General features: G+C 31.1%; 1 protein-coding gene and 1 long non-coding RNA gene across 2 annotated transcripts; both read right to left on the bottom strand.

Annotated features, from left to right (window-relative positions):
* Positions 1-2,170: 2,170 nt before the first annotated feature.
* On the bottom strand, positions 2,171-4,888 carry LOC145330299 (uncharacterized). Its single transcript, XR_013883356.1, has 4 exons — positions 4,801-4,888; positions 4,198-4,289; positions 3,744-3,831; positions 2,171-3,245 (listed from the first exon to the last, which is right to left on the bottom strand). It is a non-coding gene; the product is annotated as an uncharacterized LOC145330299 (long non-coding RNA).
* Positions 4,889-5,050: 162 nt separating this feature from the next.
* Positions 5,051-8,575, bottom strand: LOC145330295 (uncharacterized). The gene is made up of 2 exons (XM_080174933.1): positions 8,493-8,575; positions 5,051-6,054 (listed from the first exon to the last, which is right to left on the bottom strand). Exon 2 carries the CDS (start codon positions 6,028-6,030, stop codon positions 5,104-5,106), a length of 927 nt encoding a protein of 308 aa, XP_080031059.1. The 5' UTR covers positions 6,031-6,054; positions 8,493-8,575; the 3' UTR covers positions 5,051-5,103.
* Positions 8,576-11,759: the final 3,184 nt, after the last annotated feature.

The raw sequence follows: 11,759 nt of genomic DNA on the forward strand, positions 1-11,759 counted from the left end.
TTTGTTGCAATGTGAAAGAGAGAAAGAAGCCAAAAAAGAAAGAAAGAGAGTGAAAGCAAATGAGATAGAGAGAGAAAGAGAAGAGAGAAAGAGAGATAAAGAAAGATTGAGATAAAAAAGGAGAAAGAGAGAGAGAGATGAATACAGGAAGAGAGAGAGGTAGAAAGACAGAGAAGGATATTAAAAAATAACCCACAGAGTATCTCTTCTTTAAAGAAAAACCTTGCTTATTTGCTCAAACGAAGATAAGAAAAAACAAATATTTAAAATTAAACATTTTTTCCTCCGGAACTGATTCATATCCACTGGATATGAATTAGTTCTGCAAGATTATAAAACACTAACCGGGTTGTTGTAAAATTGTCCACAGAAGCACAGAAGCATAGACAAAATTATGAAATAAATCCTTTTATTATTTTCACATTCGCGGCCAACTGACTATGAAACCATATATAACAGCTTGTTAACTGTATGTAAATTAAAAACTTACAATATTATTTGGTGATTTCACAAAAAGTACATTGTTGAGCACACAAAGTAATATTTCCACCAGGCTGAAATAACGATACTTCCACCCCCATTGCCTTGTCCCCTCTTCTCCAGCTGGATGACCAACAATGAGTTCCTTGTTAGCTACCTAAAATTTTCAATCAACTTTCAGAATCAGAATTAAACAATTAGGTTTTTAATCTTAAATCTATTTTACTACTTAAATGTAATAATTACTTATCGCATTGTTTTATAAACAGATTTCCGCGGATATTAAAAGAAAAAAACTAAGTTTTGTTAGCTTTGAGGGACCGAACCCGGACTAACAAAACTGGCATTAATCTTAAATTTGTATTTTAATATTCGTGGAAAATTTCTGTAATACATTGTTACACATGTTATTTCAGTGTGGCTGGTTAACGATTCTAATCCAGTGGATATTAATCGGTTTCGAAGCCATACTTTAATAATTATTCTCCTGTGATTTACGTATTTTTATTATTTACATAAATAGTAACTTTTATCGCTTTTTATATAGAATTTTGAAAAGTAAAATATCTGCCATGGAAATACCCTTTATATAATATATCCTAAATAATGTGTTGTTTTAAATATATGACAATATCTTAAAATAGTTATTTAATAAATATTTTATTGTTTACTAGCATTTACTTTATTTGTTATATATTTCTATTTTTTCCTGCTCATGGATTTTGTCATCCTTGACAACCAACCCTTTCATTTTACTACCTTTGTCTGCAGGTTCTTATTGTGGTAATCCCTGTTTTCAAGCATTTTTAATGTCTATTGTATTTCACAGTTCAGCCTCCAACCCGACACCACCACGTTGTTATTAATATTCTTTTTTTCTTTCAAAACTGTTTCTTTACTTTCGTTATTAAAGGGCGTCTTTATGATCTTTACATTATATATTAACATTATGTAAGTTTGTACCGAAGGATCTTGCTTAACCACCGGACCGATATGGATCTCCTTTACAAAGAAGCTTCTCAAGTCTAGAGAAGGTTTATAATTAATTTGGAGGAGGGTACCATCACCAACCGACGAGAAATAGCCCGAGGAAACAAAACCGCCTGCCAACCCCCCTTCACAAAAAAAATTAAAAGGCGCGTCATTATGATCTTTATATCATCTAGCAACTTATTAGTTTTGTACCAAAAGATCTTAAGAACTGCTGGAACGATATGGCTCTCCTTTAAACAAAGATGGTATTTATTAGTTTCAGTATATAAAAAAGAGCCTTCTACCACCAAAAAATATTATTTAAAAATAAGCTCTCTAGAGACTTTTAGTGGCTTAGCCGCTAGCATAGTATCAAAACTTGGTGCAAAATTGCGTATATACAGGATTCTGTTTAAGAACTTATCTTACCAAGTTGTATAAAAAGTGGTTGTCAAAAAAGGTAAACTCAGTTTTTTATAAGGGTCGTACGGACTTTCTTTTAACTATTATATGCTTTTTAAATCGTACCTAACTGTTACAGGATTCATTACACAAAGTTTGGAATCGACAGGACAATTCTAACATACCTTAATAATAAAAAGAGCTAACCGTGATGTGCGTACGGACGAACCTAGTTATAGAAAAGCTTTGATAAAAAAAAGTTTTGTTAATTTTACAATATTTATTGTACATTACAGAAAAATGTTGTCAAAATATAAACAAAATAATTATCATTCTAAATACAAATTTTATATTATATACACTAATAGGATGTATTTTTTGTATGTATGCATACATGGTCAATACTATCTCATAAACGGCTGGACAAACTGTTTAATAATTTAAGTATTAAACTGAGAAAAAAGTCTTTACGCAAGAGGCAATGTATTTAGTAATATGATAAATTAGAGATTTTACGGATTTTAATTAATTTACATTTCAATAGAGAGAGGATCAATATTGTCAGCTCTCATCTGGATAGAGAGATGATCCTCTTCAAATATTTCTTCTTCTTTAATTTCTTCCTTGATATAAACTTCTTCACATTTGATTAAACTAATAGATACAGAAGTTGGAACTGTATTATTACAGCTTTTCATCATTTCTAAATGTTCAGGAGATTTTTTGTGTTTTGATAACTGTGAACTAAAGATATAATGTTTGTCACAAAGTTCACATGAGTATGGTTTCACAACAGTATGAATTCTTTTATGTGCAGTCAAAGTACTAAGTTGAGAAAATGTCTTTTCACATTGATCACATGAGTATGGTTTCTCACCAGTATGAATTCTTTTATGGGCAGTCAAAGTACTAAGTTGAGAAAATGTCTTTTCACATTGATCACATGAGTATGGCTTCTCACCTGTATGAATTCTTTTGTGTACAGTCAACCTACTACTATTGGTAAAAGACTTTCCACATTGATCACATGAGTATGGTTTATCACCAGTATGGATTCTCTCATGGACAGTCAATTCACCACTTTGTTTAAATGTCTTTTTTCATTGATCACATGAGTATGGTTTCTCACCTGTATGGATCCTCTTGTGTATAGTTAACTCACTATTTGTATGGAAAGCTTTTTCACATGTATCACAAGAATGTTGTTTCTCTCTTGTATGGATCTTCTTATGTCGTATTAAATGAATGCTAAAAACAAAAGCTTCATCACACAAATCACATTTGAATAGCTTTTCGCCTGTATGAACCCTCATATGCATTGTTAAATGGCCCATGTGTGAAAATTTCTTGTTACATGTATCACACGACAACATGATGAATTTTCCTTGTACCTGGAATAGATTTTTTAATGAAATACCTGTGTTGAAAAGAAAACAATTACATTTTACCTCTATATAGGCGTAACCCTAAGTTGGGTGAATAGGGGAGAGTGAGGTGTACAACAAACAATTAATTTTAGTTTTAAAGTATAGAAAATTTAGTTGTTGGAGGAGAAATTTACCAAAAGACTTTTTCTCAGTGGTAGTTTTATCCAAAGCATCTACCAAAAAAGAGGGAAAAAATCTGGATCTCATAGCCATAAAGTTTCATATAGATCAGAATAGTAAAATAAAGGGTTCATGTGGTGTGGACCCTATTACGACTTTCAATTAAGTCTTTAAATATCAGCCAATAGCATCAGAAATATTAACACAGCTAAGTCGCTATAAAAAAGGAAAAAGAAATTTGCTAGCAGAAGTAAAAGGTCCCCACCACTGGGTATACAAGTATAGATCAGACAACAAAAAACCTAACTATTTCTGTAATAAACAACAAAAGAACTATAATACCTTATAATATAAAGTAGATCTGTATAATGGATTTCTCTCTGTTCACTGTGAAAGTTAGTTACTGACTGACGTTGATTCAATTATCAACCTAAATCATAAACATTATTTAATTCTTGTTCTATAGTAATAAAACTGCACAAAATCTCCGCCCATTTACTTAATCAAGATACTCAACGCAGACTCCTCCCACTTTTAATCAGAAACTGGACATCAAATATTTTAGTAAATGGGTTGTGATATTATTTAAATAAAGATTCTGGCGGCAAATTATTGTTTATTATTCATTATTTCATGAGTAGGTTTTAAAATGTAAATATTTTATTATATTAGAATAATGTATTATAGAGCTAAAACAAAACAAATGTAATCTTATTGTGTACGTATATACCAATGCAATGCAGGACAACAATATTATAGATTTGCTTTGCACATAAAATATAAGAAATTAAAGTACCTTTCATGAGTTTATGCCTCTGTAGATTTCTCTCTGTTCACTGTGAATGTTAATTGCTGACTGACAATAATTGATTCTATAATCAACCTAAACTATAAACTCTTGTTTCATATAAAATAGAGTAATCTCCGCCTATTTACTTAAACGCACTCTTCCTACTTTAAAAAATTCTGGCGGCAAATTATTATTATATGAAATAGGTTTTTAAAATGTACACATTTTAATTTATGTTATAGCATAGCTGTTTCACCAATTCAAAGTTTATTTTAAAGATTACAGGGTGACAGACAATAATATTTACTTTGCACATAACGTATACCTATTAGACGGACTGATGGACATACAAATGGCGGAATGTGTACAAGATTGATTGATAGATTTTATAAATGTAAAATAAATTCTTGTGGCTATCCTAAACTATAATTACGGAAGGACTTACCTACATATGAATGACCGGCTCACTTAGAGTATTTTTAAACAAAAAGAACTATTCTTCTAACCCTACTATGCCAAGTAAAAGTTAAAAGTTTTTTTGTTAACTTACCTAAACATTGGAACGGACGTACCAATATACGCGTGTCAGGATTATAAAAAAAGAATAACCTGTGTGTTTGTAAACCAAATTAGTAGAAAACTTCTTTCTTATTGATATCTATTATGCTGTGCATTTTTATTTGTTGTAAATTAATCTGAAAATAATACATCTACATTAAACAATTATTTTCTTAATACTAAAAAACAATTATATCAATCATGTAAAAAATCATTTAACAGCAATTAACAGGATTAATGTGGAGATCTTGTAAATTAATGTGTAAAGTAATACATTTTGAAAAATTAATAAAAAATTGTAACAAATAAAGATAAAATGAAAAAAAACATTTGTATCCTATGACAATTAACTGTTTATATTTCTATTTTATGATGACCAATATCAATATTATCAATTCTATCTTCATCATAATTTTGTTCACAAGAAAGAGGATCTTCTATTTCTTGTTTAATATTTTCTTCAATATTGTCAGCTCTCATCTGGATAGAGAGAGGATCCTCTTCAAATATTTCTTCTTCTTTAATTTCTTCCTTGATATAAACTTCTTCATATTTAATAAAACTAATAGACACAGAAGTTGGAACTTTATTATTACAGCTTTTCATCAATTCTAAATGTCCTAGGGATTTTTTATGTTTTGATAAATCTGAACTAGAGATATAATGTTTGTCACAAAGTTTACATGAGTATGGCTTCTCTCCTGTATGAACTCTTTTGTGTTCAGTCAAATGACTACTTCTGTTAAAGGTCTTTTCACATTTATCACATGAGTATGGTTTATCACTAGTATGAATACTTTTGTGCTCAGTCAAAGCTCCACTATGTTTAAATGTCTTTTTACATTGATTACATGAGAATGGCTTCTCACAAGTATGGATCCTCTTATGAAGAGTCAATTTATCTTTCCGTGCAAATGCCTTCTCACAATGATCACATGAGTAAGGTTTCTCGCCAGTGTGGGTTCGTTTGTGTTTATTCAAAACACCATTCTGAGAGAAAGACTTTCCACATTGATCACATGAGTATGGCTTCTCACCTGTATGCTTTCTTTTATGTTTGTTCAAGTGACTACTAGTTGTAAAGGTATTTTCACATTGATCACATGAGTATGGCTTTTCACCAGTATGAATTCTTTTATGGACAGTCAAGTTACTATTATCAGAGAAAGACTTTCCACATTGATCACATGAGTATGGTTTCTCACCTGTATGAACCCTCATATGAACAACCAAGCTATCTCTCCGTGTAAAATTCTTATTACAAATATCACAGGTATTCATGCTGCTATATCTTCTCTCAATCTCCTGTAATATTATTTTTATTAATAAAAACATAAAATATAGTTTTTTCAATATTTTCAAATAAACACAGCATTCAGTATTAAAACTAAAACAAAGATGATATTTCCATAAAAGCAAAGCAAGAAAAAATAGGCGCTCAAACAAGCAATAAAAAATCGCTTTTAAAAACATAGAAAGAAAGTAATAAACAAGGATGACAACATTTATAAAAGCGAAGCTGACAAACATGGAATGACAGCATTTATATTTGTGTACAGAGGTTGTTTTGGTTTTATGATTTAAGGCAGTAAATATAAATAAATGCATTCACATAAAACGGAAATAAATTGTTATTATGTATACAAGATAAACATTGATGACAACATCTATAAAAGCCAAGCTAGCAGAAAAATCCAGGTATCTAAAGGGATAAGACAGTGGCCAATAAATTCAGTGTGGCCACAAAAATAAAAATACTGATACTGAAGAAAAAAAAGGAAATACTGAAAATACTGAATCCTAAAATAAGAAAAAATACTGAAATACTGAACAAAAAAATACAAATACTGAATCAGTATTTTTTTAAATGATTCCTCATTTCAAAATTTCATATATCATAGCTTTATAATTAGGGGGATACTTTAAAGATCTTTTAATTTTGCCTCTTAGATTTTCTACAAGGATGACAACATCCATAAGTAGCGAAGCACAAAATCTATAATAAAATAGACAAACAGACAAAGTAATTTATAGAGCTGATTAACTGTTTTCATAACAAAGAAAAGAAAGAGATAAATATGCAAATAAATATGCAAAAACTCAAAATCATGAAACTTTAAAAAAATTAAGGTTTATATCTGAAAGTTTTAAAAAGAAAAGCAGCTTAAAAGCAATCAGACTACCAAAGATAGGAGCCGAGAAAATCTGTTGCAAAAAGTAAAAGCGGTTAAAGAGCTGTTTAGAAGCAGTCTGGCCGCTATTGATGTTTCATACTTAATTATGCTCCATATTAATTGGAATGTTGACAAGAAGTTTCAGCCTTTTATCTTTTCCAGGAGCCAAGCAAATCAGTTTTGGAAATTAAAAGCGGCTAAAAAGCTGCTTAAAAGCAGTCCGACTGCTAATGATGTTTAATACCTAATTATGCTCCTTATTGATGAGAATGTTGAAAAAAAGTTTCAGCCTTCTATCTTTTGTAGAAACAGAGAAAATCACATTTCCCCCAAAACGTTTCAGACATACATACAGACATACAGACGGTAATTCAAAGGAAAGTAAAGTGAGGCGCGAAGCGCCGAAAAAAATCTGACATCAACAACTTGAAAAAACATCTTATTTATGCAAAAAAAATTTGGAATTTAAGAAATAATGAAAATACTGAATCATGAAAATTTCTAAAAACTGAAAAATACTGAATAAAATTTTCAAATACTGAATATTCAGTATTTACTGAAAATACTGAACCCCAAATTTCCAAATACTGAAGAATACTGAATATTTTCAGTATACTGAAAAATGTGGCCACGCTGTAAATTGATGTACATTCACTATGATGATGCACATAATTACCCCTTCTGTAGATTAAAATTTGTGGTTAAAACGATTGAACACTCAACTTAATGAATCAACCAACCAAAATTTACTAGTGTCCCCAAAGTTGTTAAGCAAACGAATAAAAAAACGTAAATTATAAAACTTTGGGGACCTCTGAGAAAAATCTGCAATCTATCTTTGATAAGAGCTAAGGATAGGTATATTTCTTATAAAAATTTAAAACAGAGTAGTACAGACGAAAACAGACCAATACATCAAGTGATATATAGAGTAGGTGCTAAATTAGGAAATTGACAGCAAGTTATTTACAAAACAAGTATGACAACATCAATAAAAGCGAAGCTCTTAAACGGTAGGACAAATGCACTTTAACACATTAAGAATGTAAGAATATAAATGTATAAGTCTAAACAAAATTGTAATTAAATTTGTTACAAAGCAGCATAATTACAAGATAAGAACTTGATACTAGAGATGATTCTAAAATGACAAAATGAATGAAAAGAGCAAACCATGGACTGGCCCTATCTATAGAAAAGCTTCGCTTCTAAGAATCAGCATTGTATTGCATAAGAGAATGGGTTTGAGATAGATGCTCAAACTTGATTATAGAGATACTTCGCTCATAATATTGTAATTTGTTGTCCTAGGAATCAGTATTCCAAAATTCAGATGTATACAACATAAATTTTTTATGTCAGAAAGATTAAAATCATAATGTTTTAAATGGACGTACAGACATTCTGGTAATGATTATACAGTTGCTACGCTACAGGAATACCCATACAATGTTTGAAATTAAAGGGCAATTTTAACGTGTAGAAATTAACGAAAAGAGCTGATCGTTACGGATGGACGGGCCGACCATAAATATAGAAAATCTTCGCAGTTAAATAATATATAAATACCTTATAATAAAAATAAGATCTGTAAAATGGTTTCTCTCTGTTCACAGTGAAAGTTAGTTGCTGACTGACAATGATACTTTTGTCAACCTAAATCATAAACATTATCTAACCCTTGTTATATTATACTAAATCTCCGCCCATTTACTCAAATATGATGCTCAATGCGCGAACTCCTCCCACTTCACATGAGAAACTGGACAAGCAATTATTTTTGTTAAAAGGTTGTAATGTTATCTTATAATGATTAAAGATTCTGGCGGCAAATTATTATCTATCATGCATTATTTGATGATATACATTTTTAAAATATAAATATGATAGGTATTTTGTCACCATATAATTTCATTGTAATTTAGCGGCTCATACAGAATAAATGTGAACTTAATATAGACAGACAGTCAAAATGGGATAAAGACTTTGCACATAAAATATAATGAGAAATTAAAATACCTTTCATGAGTTTATTTCACAATAAAAAATTCCTCTGCAGATTTCTCTATGTTCACTGTGAATGTTAGTTGCTAACTGGTAAAAATAAAATAATCAACCTAAAATATAAACAATATTTAACTTATTTATAAAAATAAAGCTAAACTATCTAATTAATTATGATGCTCGCTCAACGCTGACTCCTACTAATACCTAATCCTAATTCTGGTGGGAAATTATTTAAAGACTTTGAATAAATAAAGACCAAGTCTACCCTACTTACATACTTAAGTTAGGTCAGCTAATGTCTAGTAGCCCCGCAGGGTTAGGGCCTCCCGAATTATGGATGCTGTAATTTAGGCCTTTTGTAGAATTAGGTCATTTGTAAGATTAGGTCTTTTACGGTGTCAGCATATTTTAGCAACTTTGCAACAAATACAATTTTGTTTACACATTTACTATACATATTCATTCTTCTTGTTAAGTTCTTACAAGCATTTATGTTTATTTGTATAATCTTCTGATTTTAGAACTTTGTTTTTATGGATGTTTTCATCATTGTTATATGATATTTACGATAAAAAAGATGGAAATTAATATCTATTTAACAAAGGGGGAGGTAGCTTTTGCAAAATTCCGTAATGGTGTGAGTTTTTAAAATAGGAGTAAAACTCTAAAATTTGGGATGGCAGTTGCTCTGATATGATACAATACAGAACTGTGAAGAAACGGCGAGAAAAAAAAAACGCTCGGACGCCGAAAACCGGTATGTCCCACCAATTTATTTTCTAATAAAGAATACCTTTTATTTGCTCTGATTTTTTTTTATTTTAATATTAAAAACATGTCCCAACTCTACAAAAAAAGTGCCAGGAGAAAATATAGAGTAAATTTTTTAGGGAAAAAAGTTTGCCTCAAATGATTCAAAATTGTCTAATTTGGCGAGAAAACGCGAAAAAAAAATCGCCGGGAGCGGCGGAATTTTGCGAAAGCTAACTCCCCATTTCACCCGCGACCGTAGCTCAACACGTAGCGCATCCGCTCGTCGTCGGGAAGGTGATAGGTTCGAATCTCGGTCCGACACCGCGTCATAACTAAAGACGTTAAAATGGTTCCTACTGCTGCTATGTCAGATGCGCGACATAAATAGTTAGAGTAGGGGGAAAGCCTTGGCCCAAAACAGGCGCAACTCACTACCATGCACAGTTAGGACTTCTCAGACAAAGGTCGTGCAATCAAAGGGTTGGTTGTCTGATGGCAAATGGATGCTTTACACCGCAATCATAGGGCTTAGGGCTGACAACCCTATCCCATATCCATAAGCCACATTGTTACAGAAACACTGACGAATTGTCAGCGGCCTATGCTCCACCCTGTGGAGTGAAAAGGGCTTGTTACTGTTACTGTTTAACTCCCCATTTCTAGAACCAACAGTTTAAGGTGAAGCCCCTAGAGAATAATGTGGAGCCATAAGTATGAATAAAAATAAATAACCTGTGCATTTAGAAACAATATTGGTAGGAAACTTGATTTCTTTATAACATTGCTATCTATACTTGGTGCATTTTTATGTATTATAAATATTTTTCTGAAAATAATATATTTACATTTGATAAATATTCTATTCACACAGAAACCAATAAATTAATGATTGTCATTATGCTTAAAAATATCAAAATTATTCACAGAAAAATTAAAGTAAAATAAATTATTGTTAAAACAAAGTTGTAAGCAAAATAAAAAAGAAGATAGATTAAATAAATAAATTCATATATCAATTGAAAGTAAAACGAAACTCAGATTTTTTATATTTTTGTCCAAAAGTTATTTGTCTTTGCACAGCATTTGATGAATAAAGATTTAGTTGCGGTGTTTTAACAGTTAAAATAAGATTTAGATTTTTATATAATTGATCATTAATCCTGTCTCTCAAAATAAACATTTGTATCCTATGACAATTAAATCTTTATATTTCTATTTTATGATGAACAATATCCAGGGGTGTATATTCTGCACAAGATTTATTTTTTTTTCCCCTGCTACAAAATTTTTTATTTTTCTTCCCCTCCTAGTTTTTTCTCACCAAGTAGGGGGAAAATGGAAAAATATTTAAAGAACTCTATATTTAATTTACTTTATCCCTCCTACCACACATTTTTAAAAGTTTTTTTCACCAAGGAGGGGAGGGAAATGGAAAAAATGTTTTCAGTTTTCTTAAGGGGGGGGTCCGTAATGACATCTATTTGTAAACTTAACCGTGAGCAAAATGGTCTAAATATTTAGCTAGACCCTTCAAACTTGGTATATAAGCCTAGTCCTATAGGTATTACATCTAAATGGCAAAAAAATCCAAAATTTTTTATTTTAAGGTTTGGTTAGGTAAGAAAACCCCTGCGGAAATGGGGTTTTTAGGCTTTTTTTAGTCTATTTTGATGTGGAAACTTACCTTAAATTATTTTTTCTTAGGGTTTTAACTTAAATACACTGTGTCTATTCATATGGACATTACTTAAGATGATTCAGCAAGTCTTGGACCGACCCCAGGGGGCTAGGTGGGTGGCCCGCAGGGGTTAAGTGCATTTTTCCCAATATATATGTTGTGATACATCAAATTATAGGTTTTTTAGGTCAAGGAACTCAAATTCAGAGCTAAAATAAGCATTAGACTAATCTGAAGCTAGCCCCAGCGGGCTAGGTTGGTGGCCCGCAGGGGCTAAGTGCATTTTTTCCAATATATATCTTGTTATTTATCAAAGTATAGGTTTTTTAGGTCAAGAAACTCAAATTCTCAGCGAAATTAGCATTAGACTAACCTGAAGCTAACCCCCCCGGACTAGG

Source organism: Acartia tonsa, chromosome 10 (genome assembly GCF_053477335.1).
Source record: "Acartia tonsa isolate MP-2025a chromosome 10, ASM5347733v1, whole genome shotgun sequence".
Taxonomy (NCBI): Eukaryota; Metazoa; Arthropoda; class Copepoda; order Calanoida; family Acartiidae; genus Acartia; species Acartia tonsa.